This window comes from Microcaecilia unicolor, chromosome 5 (assembly GCF_901765095.1).
Source record: "Microcaecilia unicolor chromosome 5, aMicUni1.1, whole genome shotgun sequence".
In the NCBI taxonomy this organism is placed as follows: domain Eukaryota; kingdom Metazoa; phylum Chordata; class Amphibia; order Gymnophiona; family Siphonopidae; genus Microcaecilia; species Microcaecilia unicolor.
Window position 1 is genome coordinate 183,678,113 of NC_044035.1, and position 23,294 is coordinate 183,701,406.

The 23,294-nt window shown below is 43.8% G+C and overlaps 1 protein-coding gene across 1 annotated transcript in view; it reads right to left on the reverse strand.

The window, feature by feature from the left end:
* VRK3 (VRK serine/threonine kinase 3) overlaps positions 1-23,294 on the reverse strand; it is a 321,038-nt gene that overhangs the window by 207,713 nt on the left and 90,031 nt on the right. The window contains 1 exon segment of the mRNA XM_030203653.1: positions 20,133-20,185. Within this exon segment, the coding sequence (XP_030059513.1) occupies positions 20,133-20,185 (53 nt within the window).

The following is a 23,294-nucleotide window of genomic DNA, read 5'->3' on the forward strand; positions in this document are numbered from 1 at the left end:
CCCTGCTTCTACACTTCTGCTTCTAGAACTCGGACGGAGGGAGTGTCCCTTCCCTGCCCTCCTACAGATCTGTTGTCATTTTTGTCTTTTCTTCTGCGCTGTACTTAACCCTCTGTGAGGTACTTAACCTCTACCTTACATGATTATGTTTCTGGCTTATGTTGATTTCTCCCCATCCCGGTTTGAAACTGTCCTGATGTGTCTTTGTGAAAGATTTCAATCTTAAAACTGCATACTAAGTCTGCTTCCTTATTTTTCTGTTTTTGCACGCTTTATGGGCACTCTTACCCTTCCTTCCTGTCATACAGCATTAAACCACACTTTTATCCATGCCTGCCTGCTTTGGAAACCCCCGTCTGAAACTTTCATGATATTACAAATCTCCAATTTAGAAGTCCCGGTCTGTATTCCGTCTCTGTTCCCCGTAGCCACTATAGCTGCACTTCCGGGTTTAAATTTCGCTGCGTTCATCCCTGTCTCTGCCAGTTTCGGCACCTTTCTGTCATACTCACTCTATATATGAAACTGTTACTACGCTCTAAGTCTTCTACATTTGTATTTTGTCTTTCCTAGAAGTCCCAAAGTCTATGCTAATCCTCTCATGTTGCTGTATCTTGGCCTTCTCAATTTTTACGTGCGTACTTATTTTATTTTGTTTTTCTTATCCTCTGTGACGGTCAGCCTCTTAGGGCGTTTGCCCCCACTTCCCCTTTTCTCTGCTCGGGCGTTTGTCCCTGTTCCCCCTTTTCTGCCATAGTCGGTCTCAACAAACTTTCTGTTGTCTCTCAAAATTTGTCTTTTAAATATATATTTTTTTTCTTTCACATCTATTTCTGACACTGTTCTTTCTCCCCTTCCCTCCCTTGTCCGGCTGATAAGGTTCCTTATTCTGGTGATACTCTACACCTCCTGATAAGGGTCCTTTATACATCTCCTGCCCTCTTCTCTGATGCTCTACCGACTCTTGCACCTTAAAGGGTAATTAATGGAATGTATCAAAAGTAGTAGCATTTATATGTATGACCCTCTATAGATTACTGTCATTATATTTAGAATTGATACTTTGCTATGTGATATTGGGAACTGTAATTGTGGGAGTCCGTTTTTAAATTTGGACACACATATGCAGCATTTGTTTTGCCTTGAAGGGGTAATGGAAGTGACGGTCCGCAATGTAGTTTCATGATAATATGACTTAGCCCTTATTAGTGAGGTATTTTTGGCTCCGGGACATAGTTTATGCCATTGTTTCTGCACGGCATGATTAATATGCACTTATTTCCTGTAGAACTGCTTGCCCGTATCTTTTCAGGATGCAAGTTTAAACACTGATTACCTCTGCGGTGAAAAGCTTGGGTTTTCATTTTTAGTTAAGGTTGCAAGACTATGTTCGAGTTCTATAAATTAATGGTGTGCGGCAATGTTTTCAGTTCAATCATATATTCAGTTTTCTGCAAGTTTAACCTTGTTTTATGGCACATTTTCTCAGCATGCATAATGATATTTCTATGTAATGGTACATATTTCTTTTAAATCACTTATCTTTTGATAATTCAGTTGCCGGTTCTCTAGCTTCTTTGTATGTGCCCTCTCCCACGAATAGCAGTGTTTTGAATGCTTTCGGTTTCATTTTTGCGGTGGCAGCGCTGGATTGTTGCTTGTCTAGAATGGCCTTTGTTTCTGCAGTGTAATATTGCAAGTTCCATAATAATGATTTACAGTCTGTTTGTCCAGGTTTTTTTTTTTTTCGTTCATTTACTTGATATTCCAATTTTGTTGTACAGCTTTTCTTCCTCTGATATGGGGAACATACTAAGTCGTTTGTTCATTGGTTTGCTCTGCCTGTCCATCAAGTCCCTCCTACTTCCCTATTTTACGTGTGTCACTCTTGTTTCTGACTTTAATGCATGTTTAGGCAGCACAACAGTGTGAATGATTTTATTTTGTATCGTATTGTCCTGGTTTTGCAGGCTTCCTTACTGTCGGCTGTTTTATTTTAATGCCTTTTGAGTTCCCTTCTATGAATTATTTAATAGAAATCTATTGTCTAGTGACTCTTTTATGGTACCATCCCCCAAGAGCTTACATGTGTTCAGAGTTACAAATCTTTCTTTCAATTTCCTTTTTTTTTTATTATTACATCTACTTTATTTTTACCACTTTTGCAGTTTGTTTCAGGGGCTCTTCCCTGGGATATGCTATATTTTTATTTTTTTATTTTATTTTCTTATATACCAGTGTCACGCTATAACCATTGGCTTTGATATCGATGCCTGGGGCTTACACCCATTGGAGGTGATCCTTCAATGGATGACGGTATCTCAATTAGTAGGAGCAGACTTCCATTCCATTTTCGGAGTGGCCTGCGGATTCGGCATTATTGCCCACATATAAGTTACCTAGTACAGATGAGCGCGGGGGCAATAAAGAGACGTCTAACGCCTTTCGTTGTGATTGTGTACAGGTTGACTCGGGCGATTCTAAATTCTTACGTGTATTTTGGTTTTGTTGAATAGAGTGAATCTTCGGTTGTATTGAGCGAACCTTCGTTCAAATTTTTAGGTGTATAGTAAAATATCCTATGGGGGTTAGTTGAATGGAGCGGAATCTTCATTTGAATAGAGCTGAATCTTCCTAACCAGCGAAAAACCATAGGGTATCTGTTCTCCGAATTCAGTGAACTAGTTTCGCAGCTTCCTGGATCCTTTTCAGGGGTAGTAGCCTCCCCTCTTTTGAGGGTTCTACCATTGGAGTGAATCATGGCCAATGGAGCTGAATCTTGGCGGCTAGTAGAGCAGAATCCTAGTTGTAGAAGCCTACCCTGGGGAACAGTTTTCTTGATCTTAAAGTAGGATACATACACAAGCAGACACTAGGTTTTTATTTATTTATTCACTGACTCTCTACGCATCTTTCTGTTTGTTGTCCTCGTTTTTCTTTCCTCTAATATTACATGCGGTTTAAAGCATAAGCTTTCCGCCAATTCGTAATTTCTGTTTTAGGTTCCGGCGCTGGAACGCTCTTGAAGACGCGTGAGTATAACGGGGTATTGTGTACGCATGATGCATGTTTTTTTTTGTTTAGATAATTTTCCTTTGCATGTTCTTACCACATATATTTTATAGGTGTTCCTATCATAGATCCCTGAGCTAGAATCCAACTGGAAATTTAACTGGCATCGCCTGAGGGCCTTGCCCTTTAAATACCACTTTACATTGCACACATTTTCCTATGTGGATTGCTTTTCCCTTATTTCTGATTCCATTATGTCCTCTTCCTCATCCCCTACTCCCCTGGAAAGAGTCCTCAACTTTTTCCCCGATGATAGAAAAGAACTTACCCGTTTATGTCAGACCTGGCATACCGTTTGGTCCGCCAAGGATCAAGGACTGGAATGGCCATCAAAGGGCTCATTTGATCAGGGCAAGCTCCAAGCCTTGGTCTGCTACAATGAGTCCAACAAAACAGGAAAATCTAGGGATAACATTTAGTGCTATTAATAAGTTCATACTTATTGCACGAAACCAGCACGATAGGAGTTTAGGTAAGTCCGACACCGATCAAGTCCCTTACCAAGATCCAGTGACACCTACCGCCCCACCACCTTATGATGCAGCTACTGCCGCAAGCTCTACCAAGCTGCTACCATGTGCAGTGGATATACCCCAATACCCCCAGGATATTGTGATAAACCTATCACAGATCCTCTGCTACAGAATTCCCAGGGATCTCAGACGGAGACCTCCTCATCCCAGGGATCACAGACAGTGACACCTTCGCTGCCTGCGGGAATCTCTAGCTCCTGCGATTTTCGACCCACCTACCACCGTGCACATTGCTGGTGTTGTCGATATATCTCCTCTTTCATCTCAAAAGAACCCTATCCCTATGTCCCAGGGGTCGGCACCAACTCAGCCGCCCATACCCCCCTCAACAATACCAGTGGCCCAGGACTATTGCTCAGTCGCCCCACTGTCACAACTGCTCCAACGATGCAAGCAACTACCACTACCCAGACCCATACAGTTACCCCACAGCCACCACATGTCTATCGTACTATTGGTGGTTATGAAATTGAGATACCCCCCCCCATTATTGAACAATATCCTTGTGTCCCGAACCCGCCGGTTCCGATTATCACCCATCTGCCCATCTAACAGCGGAATAGATGCAGCCGCCTCAAACAACTACTTACCCGAACCTGGAAAAAGGTCAGGTATCACATATGACCACCAAACGACTACCCACCATATTATGGGGCACGCAACTCAAACTTCACCTCTGCCACCGCGTTTGGACTCCTTTGCCCAAACTGGTCCCTTGCCCCCTGCAACCTTGCCTTGCCCTACTCTGTCCCAGTTACGACAGATGGGTTTTGTTCCATACAGTCCTGCCACCCAGGCACGCGTCATTTGCCAGGAATTATACGATCAGGGTTACGTAAAATCGCCCCCTAATCCGGATAATCCATCCATGCCTATTCTTGCGCCTGAATGCTTGACTCCCCCTACATGGGATAAGCTTGGTGCACGACCTAAAGTCAGATCCCCTCCCTCAGCAGAGGAGTTGGAAGCTCTTCTTCAGCGACCTCTGTTACTTCCAGCTAAACCAGTTACAGAAGGAAGTCGAACCGAGCCTCCTCCGATGCTCGATTTTTCCTCACCATTACTAAGTGATGCGATCCCGTCCTTCGCTGACGATTCACCTCGGCTTACTTTACCCACGGCTCTCCCCCTTACCACCCCGGTCCCTTCGGGTACACGACCTATGCCACAAAATGGTAGTATATTGGCCAGTATGGGAGATGACCTTGCATTCGTTTCAGATGGACTTCGTTCCTTACGTAAGTCCGTTACAGCACTTCCGGACACTGTTGCAGCTGCAGTATCTAGATCCCAATTACCCCAACAACATAATTTTATTTCTCATCACACCAGACAGCGCCACCCTCAAAGTTATCTTACTACTGATGGTTCTAGCCGGTGCCTTCCTGTCATCGACAGTCCCCATAACCCGACAGTTTTCTCTGCCCTAGATGCCAGTGCAGAGCATATCCTACCTAGTCCACCTAGTACACCCGCCCAATATGTGGCATTGCATGAGAATTCATGGCATTATGTTCAGCCATGGATTGATAATCTTGCAGGATGGTCTGAGGCTCTCCAGCCCCAGTCCGCCCTTTTCCCACGTGAAGGATCCTTGCGGTCTGACAAGCTCTCGTTAGTTCGGGATCTTATTTATGACCACCCTGACCCCCATTGGGATCAGAAGACAACCCTTTACCTAATCCAGGGTCTTCAGGTTTGGAAAAAGTATGAAAATCAATTCCCCCCACCTGCCGCAACAGGGAAACTTCCATCCTCAAATGCTAAACTCTTACCCCTACTGAACAAGATGTCAGGTGGTGTCCCTCATACGGAGTACACCCCACTTTCGGCTGTTGAACTAAATAGCCTTATACTGCAGCTCCCAGATATTGCAATGGGAGGCAACCGATGGTTAAAGAAATTGCAGGACATTACACTAGGCTCCACCTTGTCAGTCGGTGATATGAAAGCGTTATTGGGCAGAACCCCACATGCTAGTGTCACCAACATGTTTACCCAATCGGGCTATGCCAAATTTGTAACAGATACCCAGTATGATGGCAATCCTTTAACAGAGATTCAGACCAAAGTAGTTCAGGAAATCCGGACCATGTATCCGGCCCTTAAAAATTTTTCAGTTATCACTTCCCAAAGATGGGAAATGGACTCAGAGCCTATTGAGGCTTACTTGCTTAGACTCCAAGATCTTTTTAAAGAAGAGACAGAGGAAAAATTTGACTCTGATAATGCCCTTCCAGTGTTCTACCATTTACTTAAGGGAACCTTACCTGCAGAGATTAAAAATAAATTAGAAAACACAGTTGGTCTCCAACTAGAAAAATGGCCAAAAATTCGTGAACACATTCTACATCATTGTAGAAGACTCATTAAAAGCAAACAAGATGAAGCTCAACATCGTAAGACAGTACGCACTAACTTAGAAGTGCTACAAACTGAAGATCTCAAAGAGAAAAGAGCCTCCAAGAGCTCTGACACAGATCACAATACCCCCGAGACCTCTCCCCCTGTTATTGTTATGTATGCTGACCAACGCTATGACAATAACACCCGAAATCAGGGCCCACGGCCCTACCGCCCAGACCATAGAACTGATTACCCTGAAGAACGTGGTCGCCGCTCTCAACCTCAAAGAGGCCCCCCAAGGGGGCCTCCTGATTCCAATAGACGACCCAGAGACTACCGTTCCCAGTCCTGATCGCTTTCCAGATGTCCAGTGTTATCGCTGCCAACAATTTGGTCATTATGCGGCAGTGTCCCCAGCCACCGCCTCATAGAATTATAAAACAGCTCCGCCAAAATCCCCCAGAACGCCAGTCATTCCCTTTGTGGAATCCAGATCAACGCCGCCCACAGTGACTAGGCGTGGTCCACACTACAGCAGGACTGGATGATCCTATGATCACCTTGTTAATCTGTGAAGTCCCCGTCTCCTTTTTAATTGACACAGGCGCCTCTCGCTCTGTGCTTGCCCACGTTCCGCATAAACTGCAGAAATTTCTCAAAGTTTCTCCAGACAATATTACCACCACAGGATTTGATGGTGTCCCAACGGACACACCACTGCTTGAACCCCTGCCCATTAAATATGCCGATCTACAACTTTCGGCTCCCTTTTTGTACGCTCCACTATGTCCTGTCAATTTACTTGGAAGAGATCTGTTGACATTGTTTCATTTTGAAATTCATTTTGATCCTTCCCCTAATGAAAGCACTTCACTCATGATGGCTGTCACCTCTATGGTTGAGAAACAAATAGAGATAGCACTGAATGACCTACCAGGTTTTCTTTGGGCCACACCTGAGAAACCCTATGATGAAGTAACAGGCCCTCCCCATCGTATCCAGCTCTTACCTGGCTGTAAAGGCCCCAAAATCGCCCAATATCCACTGAAGCCTGAAGTTATTGCTGGAGCTCAGGAACAAATTGATTCCTTGTTACAGCAGGGTATTATTGAAAAGTGTAATTCACCATACAACACTCCATTATTCCCAGTTCCAAAGAAGGATCCTGGAACCTTCCGCATAGTGCAGGACTTACGAGCGCTAAATGACCTCACTTACGCTACATTCCCAAATGTAGAAAACCCGACTACACTCCTCAACAGCATCTCCTTGCAGACATACCATTCCACTATTGATTTATCCAACGCCTTCTTTTCCATCACTCTCGACCCTGTAAGCCGACCGCTAACGGCTTTCCAATTCAATAACACAACATATCAGTGGACTCGTCTTCCCCAGGGGTTTACTGACAGTCCTACCATCTTTTCCCAAACTTTAGCAGGACACATACAGGAATTTAAACGTGACAGGTATGTTCTCCCACCACATACTTCTATCGTTCAGTATGTGGATGACATGCTTATCACATGCCCTGACTTTGACACTTGTGTTCAAGTCACCTGTGACTTTCTGGGCTTTCTTGCTACGAAAGGCTACAAAGTTAACAGGAAGAAATTAAAAGGCTCAGACACATGTTACCTTCCTTGGCCATCACATTGGCCCCCGTCAGAAGGGCCTAGGTCCCGATACCCTACAACACGTTTCTTCTTTGCGTGTGCTCACAACAGTTTCTGATCTCAGAGGTGTCCTTGGCATGCTAAATTTCTGTCGCCTTTGGATACCCAATTATTCAGCCCGAACTCAGCCGTTTTACATGAAACTACAAGGTAAACAGAAAGTAAAACATGAATCATTACACTTTACAGCTCAGGAAACAGCTGATCTTATGGCCCTTGTGAAGGATGTTATGCTTTCCTCACCATTGGCAACCATTGATGTTTCTCAGGATGTGCACCTTTGGGTTGTGCATACCGAGGACACTTGGTCTTGCCTAATTACCCAAGAACATGATGATCTTGCATGCGGTTACCTTTCAGGAACTTTTTCACCTGTTGAAAGAGCTTTCGCTACTTGTGAGAAAGGTCTTGTTGCCGCCAGTACTGCTGTTACCAAACTTTACAGCTACATTCCTCACCTTCCGGTGATTCTCCACACGTCCCATGATGTTAATATCTATTGGACAAACAGATTAGTCACATGACTGTCTGCCGTTTGCAAAAGTATCAAGTACTTTTGTTTAGTGTAGTGCACTCCATTCACCCATTAACTTTAACTGACCTTCAACGTCTGGATCCACTGCTCACCGTAACAGAAACAGCACAGAATGCCATCTTTCCCCATGAGTGCACTACCCAATTATCGGTACCCGAATCTCTCCATGTACATTCTGAAATCTTGCAGAGTGGCGAGGTTTGGTTTACAGATGGTTCACAGCAAAACGGGGTAGCTGGTTTTGCCGCCCTACGCTACACACCCGAAGAATGTATACTTGACCCTGTACAATTTAGACTGCCAGAGGCATTCACAGCCCAAACTGCAGAACTTGCTGCTGTTTTATACGTTCTGCTGTTTAAAGCACTACACTCAGATTTGAGCATTGTCACCGACTCGGACTATGTTTTTGCTTCTCTGCATTCCCATGTCCGCAAATGGAACCAGAGAGGGATGATCTCCTCTACTGGGCAACCTTTAAGTCACTTACCTTTGTGGTCTGCACTTTTTGATGCACTGGAGAAGCGCCATCAAAAAGGTCTCCGCACTAGTATCTCCTGGATTAAGGCACATCAGGAGACGGTTTTTTCTTTTGCCATCAACGGCAACCATGCTGCTGTTGAACTAGCCCGTGAGGTCACTTCCCTTTCCAGTCTTTCTGCCGGAACAGCTGCCGATGCGGCACTTCCGGTCATTGTGTCCGAAGCACTACTCCTTGACACGCCTCCTTCAACTCCTTCCGATTCCACACATTCTGATTCCTCCTCTCCAAGTACCCCTCCCCTCTTTCATGCTCCTCCCATCATTACCCCTCCCTTATCTCCAGTACCGCAGTCTCCTCTGGACGAGCCTACTTCCCCTATCACGTCTCCCACCTCCTCTGAATCCCTCACCTCAGACTTTTCTTCTACCCTAACTTCCTCGCTGACACAATCAGAAATCACTTTATGGAAGCAAGCAGGCTGTTTTCTTAATCCTAATGGTATTTGGACCCATCCCAATGGTCAACTATGTGTTTCACAGCATGTTTTGTCTCTCCTCCTGCATGCCCTTCATTACCCTTTACATTTGAATGCTAATACATTGTACGATCAACTGTCTTCCAAATTATGGGCTCCCCAAATGATGCCCATGTGTCACACTGTAGTTCACAATTGTTACAAATGTTTCTTGTATACACCTAAACGGGGACCCGTTATTCCTTCAGGTCATTTGCCTGTGTCCAGGGACCTGGCCAACATTGGTATATTGATTTTACAGATATGCAGACACCTGTCCGTGGTAAACGGTATCTGCTTGTCTGCGTTGACGGTTTCTCTAAGTGGGTGGAAGCTTTCCCTTGCACTAGAGAAACTGCACAGATTATGGCCCAATCACTTTGTAATGAAATTATCCCTCGATTTGGTATCCCTGCCAAAATTACAACGGATAATGGTACACATTTTGTGAATGAACTTTTACAAAATCTACTTCCAGCACTTGGCATTACTCACAGAACTGTCTGTGTCTACAAACCCACCAGTAATGGTTTGGTTGAAAGATATAATGGATTGCTCAAAACCAAAATGCGTCAGCTTATGGCAAATGGGATAAAGAATTGGCTTGATGCCCTCCCTTTGGCACTGTTATCTCTTCGTGCCACTCCATCCTCTTCCCTTAAACTGACGCCTTTCCAATTATGTACAGGTCGCCCAATGCGACTACTACCTGGCAATCCAGACACTCAATTGCCAGACCAATACTCAGTATATTGGGATATCTTACAGACTATTGTAAGTTCTCTGTCCTCAATTCCACAGGCTATTTCGGACAGAAGAGGGGATAGTGATGCCGATAGATCCCTCCCTTACAAAGTGGGTGATCTGGTGCACCGGCGTTATTATACGCACAAGACCTGGCGAGATCCCATCTACATTGGGCCCTTCAAGATAGAGGCTTTGTCAGCTACAGCTGCCAAGCTGGAGGACCACACATCCTGGGTCCATCTGAAAGATATACGAGCCTATCCGAATACCGAATCAGGCCTCCTTGATGTTTCCAGTTCAGCAGCCACTGGAGATACCTGCCCCACCGCGGACCCCATCTCCACCGCCACTGAGCCCAAGACCACCGACACCGCACCCAGCATCACTGTGTAATCACTTGGATCAACTAGACCAGAGACTTAATCAACTAGTCACACAAGACCAACCATCTCAACTAGTCACACAAGACCAACCATCTCCCGAATCGCACCTATTAGATCTTGCTGATATCACCATCCAAACGATTGCTGAGTCACCTGAGTCACCACCTGAACAACCACCAGTACTTGAACCTGCCTTTGAGTGGCCATCCTCACCGCCACCTTCCTGTGTCCCTGAATTTCCACTTCCCTACGTTGATCTTCGTATCCGTCTCATCCGAATCCGCAACTTTGCAGGAGATTTGGATCTGGGTGAACCAGAATCTGAGCACTTTTTAACTCTGCAGAATTTGTACAGCAACATCAGTGAGCTGCTCGACATTTTACACTTGTATTTCCCAAATCAGGCCAGATAAATGCCACGCCAAGTCCGGTCACAGTCCACTCCAGAAGAAACCATCCCCTTACAGACTATTCCCCTACAGAAAGTTCCAATCCCCTTACCACCTTCTTCAGCCACTCCAGTTGCTATACTCCTCCGCAGGGAATCAACCCTTCGCAGGGAACCAACCTCAGAGAACCTTTCTGCCCTTGACGACATCAAAGAACCAGATCCACAAAAAACTGAACTTTACCCTGTTGACAAGTGTGACTCTGAGCAGTTATCTGATACCAACACCATTGGTCCAACGACTTTGACGACACTTATCCGGAAGACGACACCATTCCAGAACGACACGGACGCAAACGCTCCGTGGCAAGTGTTGTTTCAGCAGCAGTTACGGTGTTACATCAGTACACCCTCTTCTTCTGCTTTCCATCTGCTCGCTTGTTTGCTGTTGGACTTGTGTGCTTGATCCTACTTTGTATAGGTTTGGTGCTGTTTCTCACTACCCTGTTTACCTATACGGCTGACAGAAACCTCGTTGATCTTTGGATCACACTCAGTGCCTTTCCCACTGGCAACGTTACTTTGCCCGTTGGAAACGCCACGATACTTGCAACTACTTCTGTACTTGCAACTACCCCTGCAGTACTTGCAACTACTTCTGTATTTGCAACTACTCCGGTTCCACCACCTACTACAGCAGCCTACACAGAGCCCCACCAAAGTACACCACATTCACACGTTTGTTTGGACACACATCCCTCCAAACGATCAAAAAGATCAGTCCCCTTGCCACAGGAATCCCACCCCCTGGGCAGACACATCTGCCACAACAGACTTTTCAACTGGCAATCTACAGTGCCTATTGAAAACGCTGCGGACTACTCCTGTCCTACTGATTCTCCTGTTTGCATTCTACAAGTGTTTCCGATACTAACAGTAGCTCGGACAATATTGTCCCCACTATTACAAATACTTTTGAGGATAATATTACCTTGTCTGAATTGCGAACCACCCCTCCTCCTTATCCTTTGGTGCCTAATACTGACGTTCCTCCTCCCACGAATACTACCTTAACCACTCCAAATATCAGAGTCCCAGCTACACGCCCTCCCAGATAGTCCAACACCCCCATTAACTGTTACACCCGTGACATAATATATGTCCCATAGCAGACTAAACAACCAGCCTTCACCGCCGCAAACAGTTCCTTCCCTTGAATCTCCACTACCGTCGCCTCATTTAGATGATCAAATAATCCCAGAGTACCTTTTAGATCCTCGAGAATTAAGATTTCCCCATTGGGACCCAGCTCCAGAAGACGATCCCAATTGGGATCCCCTCACTCGATATCAGACATTGTGTGAACCCTTACTTGAGAGTTGGACACTCGGTCCCAGTCGAACAGTTACTCATACTCTGGCATTATTTGGAGGAAGCCTGGGTTTACAGGTTGAACAGACTGATGAGCTCCTAATAAGACCAGAAACTGGTGACGTGGTGGATTTTTGGTTATTCACATACGCCATACTTGGCACTGACTGGATACCTTTTTTGTTTCTCAGAGAGGTTGGATTGGGACCTTTGGAGATATATAGTCTTTTCGAAGTACCCGATCCCACTGAGAAAGGGGCTATCAGAGTTTACCCCCCTTACCCAAGTCATACCTAAATGATATATCAAGTCTTGGTATATTTTGGGATATTGATTATTGTCATTGCAGCTCTTGCTAAAACCCTAGGGGTGATTCTGTTACTCACTTTTATTCTTAGCCGCCAATTGCCTTTTGTACAGTCCAGATCTAACATCTAATCATGAAAACTACCAACATGAAGTGCCTGGCCCTTTTCTTATATGTGCTCACTATGCCCATTGTACATGGAGCACAGGACTTAGGAAAATTTCTGCAAAAATTTACGACCACTTACGAAATAACATTACCCACCACAAAAGACACGACCACAATAACCCTTGATGTGTGTGCCTACACTATGTGTGGTGAACATCCTGTGCAGCAATATTTGTCAGCTTTTGAAATATACCTGTGTCCCTTCTCCAATTGCGGAAGTTGGGCGCAAGTATGGTGGTACACAGGTTCATGGGTTCCCTACTCAGGTAGCGAAATTCCAGATCTCAAAAAGAGCATTTCCATTATGAAATTGCGAGTGACTGGCCTTTGTTCAATGACCAAATGTAATCAAGTGGCTATCACTTTCAGAGGAGTAACGGCTGTTACATACAGAACTTATTCCTTAGGAATTGATGCCACAGGTAGAGACCCCATTGGCAAATTTAAGATTGTTCCACCCCCAGCACAACCAGAAAAGAATCCTTTGATGCCAACAAAGATCCCAGAAGTAAAGATTCCTTACCAGATCGTGCCAATTAATAATTCCAAAGATTTAATGGCACTAGAAACAGGATTTGGAGAGACAAACTTGTGGCTCGAATGGGCGCATTATACTACAAAGAGTTTGAATGTCTGTAATTGTTATTTTTGTTCCCATGCAAGAGCAGAACCAACAGTAGTCCCCTTTCCTTTGGATCTCCACAATGACCCAGATGGTTTTTGGTGTATGCTAGAGTTACTTCAGGTAACAACTGAAGTGAATCAGTCTTGTCAACATCTTGACGAACATCACCCCTACTTACCCCCTCGGATGAGGGTTCCACCTGCATTCAGGATTCAAGATCCTGCTACCAGATATCATACATGTCTGGAACGATATGGGGTGAAAAATACACGGTTTCTGGGAAATTTGACCAATTGTAACACAACCCTAGAAAAAGGGACTCTGCGAAATCTGAATCTCACAGAGTTTTCACAGGCTAGAGCAGACATATGGTGGTACTGTGGAACCCATACTATCCACCATACACTTCACAAAAGTTGGACAGGAAGATGTGCCCTGGTCAAATTGGTAATTCCAATCATTATAGCATCCTTGCTCCCTCCTCATAGCAGCTCTTCCTCACGAGTGAAGAGAGATGCTATGCCTGGATCCTTTGATGATCGGGTCTATATAGATGCAATTGGAGTTCCAAGAGGGGTTCCTGATGAGTTCAAAGCCAGAAACCAGATAGCCGCAGGGTTCGAATCAGTTTTCTTTTGGTGGGCTACTATAAATAAAAATTTAGACTGGATCAACTATATATATTACAACCAGCAGAGATTTGTGAACTACACTAGAGATGCGGTTCAAGGAATTGCAACACAATTAGATGCCACCAGCAGAATGACGTTAGAAAATAGATTAGTGCTTGATCAGATTTTGGCAGCGGATGGCGGAGTGTGCCGTAAGATAGGTACACAGTGTTGCACTTTTATCCCCAACAATACTGCTCCAGATGGATCGATCACCAGAGCTTTACAAGGCTTAACCTCACTGTCACAAGAATTGGCAGAGAACTCTGGTGTCGACACATCTTGGACTGGTTGGATGGATAAAGCATTTGGTAAATGGAAGACATTTATCATTTCTGCAGCCACCACCATAATCATAGTGGTAGCAATTTTTGTACTAGTAGGATGTTGCATAATCCCTTGTGCTAGAGGCTTAGTAGAACGCTTGATTGAAACTGCAATAACAAAAAAGACAACAGCAGGACAATATGTCCTGTATGAAAATCTCCTTCCCAACACCACTGGAGATAACACATTGGACTATCTCCCTTTGAGACGGACCAATCGCTATGCGAATGCTAGAGACACTATAGAAATGTCTGCAACTGTATAATCATGTAATAGCACACGGGGATGCAATATAATAGTGTTAAGCCTGAAGAAATGATGTAATCAATAATCAGCTCTATGTAATCTATGCGAATGTATACTCAAAATATAATCAGTATATAACCAAAGAATTTATGATTGTGAACCATATATACAATATATACACATATAGGTAAGAGTAAGATAGAACCTGCATATTAATGGGTAAAGAAAAATATTTTATAATTATAGTATGTTGCCTAACTGTAAAATGGATAAGAAGGATTTGAAATGATAGAAGTGGTGCCAACATGGTAATCTCAAACCAAACAAATCTGACAGTACCAGGTTAGTTACATTTAGGACTCCTCAAAAATCGAAAGCTTTATAGAATACCTTCTGGAATGGATGGTACCATGGTACGTTAACCCTGGTGTCACCCTAGGGGATAGGGTGAAGAGGGGAATGTTAATATGTGTTGTAGCTTGAGGCCTATCCACTGGAATGGTGGCGGGCCAAGTTACTGGGCTTTGGCCAGCTGAGCAGCCCTGACTAGGCCTGATATCCCACTGATGGCCTTATAGTTGAGAACCTGCAAAGCAGGATTGCAGGAGGAGTCTTAATGAAACCTGGTACAACTTACAAATTGAATGTAGCACATATGATGATTGAATAATGGACTAAAATGGATAAAATCTGGTTTTAAAATGAAGTTTGTGGTACTCAGATCATAAGAGCATATGAAAGTAGATATGAAACTGAGATGTCAATAATAGGATAATTTTGTATCAAGAAGAGAAAAATAAGATGTTTACAAAAGCGGAAATGTCACAAACAGGTGCAAGATATTTTTGTAATAAGAGAAAAAACATGTTATTGACAATAGCGGAAATCTTGTAATAGCTAAAACCGGAAAGAAGAGGGTACAGATGGACATCTGCCGGAAAAGGAAAAAAAATGATTCAGAGGTTGTGAAATATTAAGAAAAAAAAGGCTCTTGCCATTGACTTGTATTAAGACCGGTGCCTATAAAGAGAGAAGATTTTTGCCAGATAGTTGGAACATTTCTCCAACTCTTCTCGGAAGGCACAGCTCTGTGCAATTGAACCCAGAATCTGTCTGATGATGAATGTACCAAGTTGAAGATTTAATCTTGGTAAGAATAAATTGAACCTTCTTTCTGAAAACCAACTGTGTCTTTATTTCTACTTATTCTTTATCTGTCATTTATTCTACAAAGAAAACCATACACAAGAGATCCTCACTCCCTGAACTAACTAGGATAGATCTTTATATGTGGGAACATAAATGGCCGAAGATCTGCTTAGACCCTATTAGACAGAAAGCTGTGGTCATGGGAATAAGGTGTGAACTCTGCCTTCTGATGCCTCCCAGAGGAGTCAAGAAGGGGTCTAAAAGGGGGGCATTAAAACATTACTAACAACACTTTTGCAAGGACTGTAACAAGAGCCATGTTACCTTTCACTTCTACTGCACCTTAATCTTTGCTTTTATGTTTGCCTCTCAGAAGTGTGGTGTTATATTTATAATTGTTTCTGAAAGGGAGTTTTCCAATTTCATTTTACTAGAATCTGCCTCCTTAAGTCTATGGTCCCCTTACTGGCAATCATTTTCTACTTATTCTATTGTAAGAACTGTTTGGGTTCCAGACCCCCTCCCCCCCCCCCCCTTCATTTAGACATACCAGCTATATTATTGTTCGAAGATATGGTTTGTGTTTTCTCTGTCACACCTGCTCTTTGTTATTTCAGAGGGTCTGGAAGAAATGATCCTATTATTGTTACTCCAGCTTCTCTCCTTGTAGTTTTCTAGGAACTCTCCATTCTGAAGACTACACTTATTAAGGCTGACACCATCTCAAACTTCAAATGTGCTCCAGCCTGGAGATTTCAGCTCCTTTTCATTTTGAAATTATCACCTATGTCGTTTCCTATGAAAGTATATTCTATATTACATTCATAATAGAATCAGCTGTATCCAGTCATGTGTACTGCAGATGGTGTCAGCTGTGTTGCACCCCGAGACAGGCAGCATCAGTTGCACTTCTTCCTATTACTATCAGCTCCGATACTTTCTGAAGGTCTCAATCAGTGGGAAAACTGAAAGAAGCTATTTTAAAGGCGACAACACTTTATGTTAGAAAAGCACATAAAAGTAAAAGGAAAAGGCGGCCACTCTGGTTTTCAAAACATAGTAACCGAAAAGGTAAGGGAGAAAGGGTTGGCCTTCATAAATTGCAAGACATCGAAAAAAAAAAGGAAGAAAGGCAAAAAATATCTAGAAAAGCTAAGAGTAAATGGAAAAGCTGTCAGGAAAGCAAAGATGCAAATGAAAGAAAAGATAGTCGATACCGACTGGGTTAAAACTAGTTAAATAGAAGGAGACAGATGGTAGTGGTAAATGGAGTTTCCTCCGAGGAAAAGGATGTTATCAGTAGTATACCACACGAATCGTCCTTGGGCTGGCTCTTTTTAACAACTTTCTGAGCAATATTGTGGAAGGAATGTCTGGTAAGGTTTGTCTCTTTGCGGATGATACCACCTCGCTCATCGTTCTAATTTCCATATCATTTATGAATACGTTAAATAGCACCAGTCCCAGTACAGATCCCTGCGGCACGCCACTGTTCACCCTCCTCTATTGAGAGAAATAACCATTAAACCCTACCCTCTGTTTTCTGTCCAATAACCAATTTCTAATCCACACCAGAACCTTGCCTCCTATCCTTTGACTCTTTAATTTTCTCAGGAGTCTCTCATGAGGAACTTTATCAAAAGCATTCTGAAAATCAGGATATACCACATCAACCGGCTCATCTTTATCCACAAGTTTATTCATGCCTTCAAAGAAATAAAGCAAATTGGTGAGGCAAGACTTCCCTTGGCTGAACCAATGCTGACTCTGTCCAATTAAACCATATTTGTTTGTCTACGTGTTCTACAATTGTATTCTTTATAACAGTTTCCACTATTTTGCCCGGCACCGACGTCAGGCTTACCAGTCTGTAATTTTCTGTATCACCCCTAGAACCCTTTTTAAAGATCAGTGTCATATTGGCCACCCTCCAATCTTCAGGTACTAAGGACAATTTTAACAACAGGTTACATATACTAACAGCAGATCAGCAATTTCATACTTGAGTTCTTGAGTACCCTTGGATATATGCCATCCGGTCCAGGTGATTTACTACACTTTAATTTGTCAATTTGGCTCAGTACATCTTCCAGGTTCATCGATATTTCTTTCGGTTCTTCTGCATCATCATCCTTGAAAATGATTTCCGGTACAGGCAGATCTCGTACATCTTCTTCTGTAAAGACAGAAGCAAATAATTCATTCAATTTCTCCACTATGGCCTTGTCCTCCCTGAGCGCCCCCTTTTGCTCCTTCGTGATTTAACAGTCCCACAGATTCCCTCTCAGGCTTTCTGCTTCTGATGTACCTGAAAAAGTTGTTACTGTGAGTTTTAGCCTCTGTGGCACATTTCTCTTCATATTCTCTTTTAGCCTTCATTAATGCTTTGCATCTGACTTGTCAATGTTGCTTCATTTTCTTCATTTGGGTCCTTTTCCATTCTTTGAAGGACAATCTCTTGGCTGTAATGGCCTCTTTAACTTTACCTTTCAACCATGCCATCGTTTTCTCTTCTTTCTACCTTTGCAAATACGGGGGAATGCATCTGGACTGGACTTCCAAGTTCATATTTTTGAATAACGTCCACACTTGATTTAGTGTCCTAACCTTAGCAGCCGATCCTTTTAGTTTCTTTTTAACCATTTTCCTCATTTTATTATAGTCGCCCCTTTCGAAAATTAAATGCAGCTACAATAACTGAAACTCAGATTAAAAATTTAAATGTTACTGGTGCTTCTGCTATTAAGGATAGTTGGTATTGCATAAGAGGTTAGAATTTATAGAGAATGTTCTGCGCTCTCAAAACCTGATGTTTCTGAATTTTCCTGTAACACACTTTCTCCTGAGATTTTGCTTAAAAATATATTTCTGAGATACTAAAACTGTCTAATGTAGATGGGATTGGTATCTCAAAGATTTATTACTAAAGCTCCAGAGGGAGGGGTCTGGATGTAATGGAAAAGGAGGGAAAATTAGGTTCTTACCTTGGTAATTTTCTTTCCTTTAGTCATAGCAGATGAATCCATACGAGTGGGTTGTATCCATCAACCAGCAGGGGGAGATAGAGAGCACTGAAAAACCATAGTGCCTCATGGCCAGCTAGCTCCATCTGCCTCGTCAGTATTTGAAGCTTCCAAAGCAGTGTGACACCGCCACATATAACAACATGAACTTTCCTCACAGCGGATGAACGCCCCAGAACAGGAGCAACAATTCAAAGGAGGGACGAACTCAACCTCCTGTAATAGAACAGAAATCCTGAAGACTGTTTTCCAACTTCTCCCAATGAGGGAACATATCTACAGGAAAAACTGAACATAAACCCAAGATCAATCACATAATGAACTACTGAAGGAGGGCTCATGGATTCATCTGCTATGACTAAAGGAAAGAAAATACCAAGGTAAGAACCTAATTTTCCCTTCCTTGTCATCAAGCAGATAAATCCACTACGAGTGGGATGTATCAAAGCAATCCCTAGATAGGGTGGGACAAATCATACCACGAGCCAGCACTTGTGCTCCAAAATGCGCATCTCTCCTGGCAGCCACATCCACATCATTGGCCAGAAACCCTGTTCTTACATAGTAACATAGTAGATGACGGCAGAAAAAAGACCTGCACGGTCCATCCAGTCTGCCCAAGAAGATAAATCATATGTGCTACTTTTTTATTTGTACTGTCCTCTTCAGTGCACAGACCGTACAAGTCTGGCCAGCCCTATCCCCGCCTCCCAACCACCAAGCTCTGGCACAGACCCTATAAGTCTGCCCAGCACTAACCCTGCCTCCCACCACCGGCTCTGGCACAGACAGTATAAGTCTGCCTAGCACTATCGCCGCCGCCCAACCACCAGCCCGGCACAGGACCGTATAAGTCTGCCCAGCACTATCCCTGCCTCCCACCACCGGCTCTGGCACAGACCCGTATAAGTTCTGCCCAGCACTATCCCCGCCGCCCAACACCAGCCCCGGCACAGACGTATATGTCTGCCCAGCACTAGCCCCCACTCCCAACACCAGCTCCTGCCCACCATTCTAGGCTAAGCTCCTGAGGATCCCTTCCTTGTCGATTTTACTTACTGATTCGCTTAATGCATTCAATTTTTTACAAATTCGCTTACTGCATTTGGGTCCACACCAGATATTACTTAACTTTATCAGGTGTTTCAAACGTGCGGGTCATTATTACACTTCGACCACGACCAACGATGGCCGCCGTTCGAAGACCTGCTTAGGGTTCAGTGGTCCGTGTATAATCGGGTCACTGCTTGAAGACTGTTGGCACCAGTCAGTCTCCCATCTCAGAGCTCTCAGCAGCAGTAAAGTAAATCGACAAGAACAGACATATTTACAGAGGTTTTCTGGCCAATAATGAAGAAGCCCAGCTCCCGAAGCTTTTAGTTATGCTGGGGGCTTCCCGAGGCCTTTCCTCTGTTAAATACCCTGAATATTTCAGCGATTGTTTTCTCAGTCAGATATTTTGATGCTTGTTTTGTGATATCTCCTTACCTTCTAGATAATAATCAATTAATTATGGAGACCACCTCTTCATTATATTTATAGTTTTGTATATATTACTCATACTTACAAGCTTCAGAGAATACTTCTGCTTTTCCACAGATGTTCCAGATGCCAACTGTGCTGAAAATAAAGAAGGAAAAAAATGAATTTTACAATGTATTAATTTATACCCTGCACTGTTTTTCAACATGCACTTTGCAGGTAGGGTAGCAAGAAGTCGGGTTCTTCTGAAGAGACTGTTGACAAGTCCCTGCAAGGCTGAACTTTATTTGATAACTCACTTAGGGCTAGATTCTATATATGGCACCTGGAAATTCCACATGGAAAAAAAAATACAACTAGGTGTATTCTCTAAAGTACACCTAAATTTTATAGACTAGGCTTAAATTTCTGCACAGTATATAGAACATGCTGAGCGTCTCTCCATGCGACCAAATTTAGTCACGGCCATTTATGCCTCATTTTACATGACATAAACCTCAACACCTAAATCAGACGCAGATCGGGTATATTCTACAACATGAGAGATTTTAGAAAAGCCCATGCCACGCCCTCTTTTCAAATATGCGATTTAGAATTTACATGCATCGCATTACAGAATACACTTAGCAAGTTTTGCGCCTCAATCTTAATGCCAATTAATGCTAATTGCTTTTTAAACTCCAATTAAGTGCTGATAAACCAATTAAGTTACAAGAATTGTTATAGAATATGCTTCGATTTCAGTGCAGAAATTAAGGCGCAATATATAGAATCCAGCAGTTAGGGTCAGATCATCAAAGTGATGTACAAAAATAAAATCATAATACATGAAATACAGGTAAAGCATAAAAGCAACTTCATAAACAAGAACATATATGGAAGTAAAAAATTCATTTGATCTCTCTGCCATGGTCTTGTTCTCCTTGAATGCCTCTTTTACTCCTGAACTATCTAATAGTCCAACTGACTCCGTTGCAGATTTCTTGCTTCCATTTTACTTACATTTTTTACTATAGGGTTTTGCTTCTACAAGCAGCTTCTTTTCAAATTCTCTTTTTGCCTACTGCAAACAGCCGCCCGTAAGGAAAGGCCTGAGATTTCAACGGACCGCTTCAGCGTGGATTCCAGACGCTGGTCCTGCATATCTTTCAAAGCGACCCCTCCCTCCACCGGGAGAGTAGTCTTTTTAGTCACAGCCGTGACTAACGCATCCACTTTAGGCAACCCAAAGAGGGCCAACCGACTTTCACTCAGAGGATAAGGTGACACATAGCCCTGGCCACCTTCAAGGGACCATCAGGATCAGACCATTGAGCTGAAATAAGCTCTTGGATGGAAGCATGCACGGGAAAAGCCTGAGAAGGCTTCTTAGTACTAGCCATCCGAGGATTAATAGAAGAGGCAGCACCCTCGTCAGGATCTTCAATACAAAGGGCCTGTAAGGCATCAGAAATGAGAGCTGGCAGCTCGTCGTGGTGGAAAATCCGAACTGCTTTAGGGTCATCCAACTCCTGTGGCAAGCAGCCACCCTCGTCTGGATCCTCAGTCCGTGAGGGTCTGCCAGACCCCTAAGACTCCCTGAAACTAGACCACAGGAGAGAACAGGGTTAAGAGTCCCCTTCAGACGGGGTATTCACTCGTCTATGCAGCGTCAGCCAAAAGCTCGGTGGAAGAAATAAAGTCTCCAGCAGACCTGGGCTATCAAGAACTGGAGGCAACCCAGTCCGAAAGGAATTGTCAGGAGCCTCAGGCAGTGCTATTTTTAACATAAAAGCCATGCATCAGCAGCACAAATTCAGGGAAGAAAAACTCACCCTGTGCATCCGCCCCCACATTGGGGAAGAGACGGCAATAGTTCCTCTAGAAACCCTCAAAACGAGGCGTCCCCTGCACTCAGACCCCTCCGCAACCGCGAGGGTCGAGTCACGCAGCGCCTCCAAGATGGTGCCGTCAACTCCATTGGGCGGGACGAATCACCGCCCGCCATGCTCATGCCAGCATTAGCATCAAGGCACCATGTGCTGCAAAACCCCGCTGCTGATCTGTGTTTCCCACAGTGGGAGCACCATTTAATCCCTTCAGCAGCCATCAGATACAGAAAACAAAATGGTGCCTTCGCACCAAAACTTACCCTGCACAGAGCACTGTCAGTGGGAACCTCCCCAGAGGAGCTGGGCACCACTCTCACCTCAGGAGACAGAGTCAAACAAGCTTCGGTCAAGCTGCATCGAACCAGGAGCTATGTAGAAAGCATCTCTTTTTCTTTTTTTTTTACTGTGAGGAAAGTTAGAGGCAGGCAGCCACAGAGGAACTCCGGGAGAAGGGGGAATGGGGTAAGGCAGAGACAGGGAAAACCACGTATGCCTTTAAAGTGGGCACCACCAGCCACAACACCCCCCGCTCTACTGGCAAAGCACAGGAGCCTCCCCAGGTAGAAATCCAGGAGCTGAGAAAGCGACGTCCACACCTGCTGGGAGATAGAGATATACTGAAGGCACAGGGGGCTGGGCGTCCAGGAACACCATGTGCTTTCAGTGTTCTCTATCTCCTCCTGCTGGTAGGCAGATACAACCCATCAGTTAATGGATTCATCTGCTGTCGATGACAAGGAAGATAGAGATTACAGAGGGTAGAAATATAGTAATGGAGAGTAGATTAAAAATGAAAGGGAACGTAGGGCTGGGGAAAGATAGATACTAGTGGGTGAAAAGAAGAAGATGGAAATTTGATATGTATTTGAAAAGTAAAAAGGAGGAGAAGGGTGAGAGAGAGGCAGAAAAGAGCTAAAAAGGGATGATCAATACGTTAGAGGCAGGTGTAGTGAGGGAACAGACAGGAGAAAGAAGAAAAGACAAATGGACTGCAGCTACTTGAAGGAGAATTAGTAGACACAGACAGGAAAGCAGAAAGAGAAACTGGAACCAGCAAGATGGAAAAATAAAATGTCCAGACAACAAAGGTAGAAACAAAGCATTTTATTTTGAATGTTTTAAATGGAATATGTTTGCTTTTGGAAATATGCATAGCAAATGTCTTTGTACTGTGTTCAGTAGAAAAGGAAAACGAATGGGGGATATCCATTTAATTTTTGTCTAAATATTTTTATTTCTAATTTGTGATCCTTGTTCTGTATTTGGTGAGGGTCTGTGGTGTGATAGTAATGGCAGGTGGGAAATCAGAAAGGAGAGGGAACTGGGGAGGGGGGCCTCCTTTATTTTCTGACCTGGGCCAAGCAAGTCTAACACCA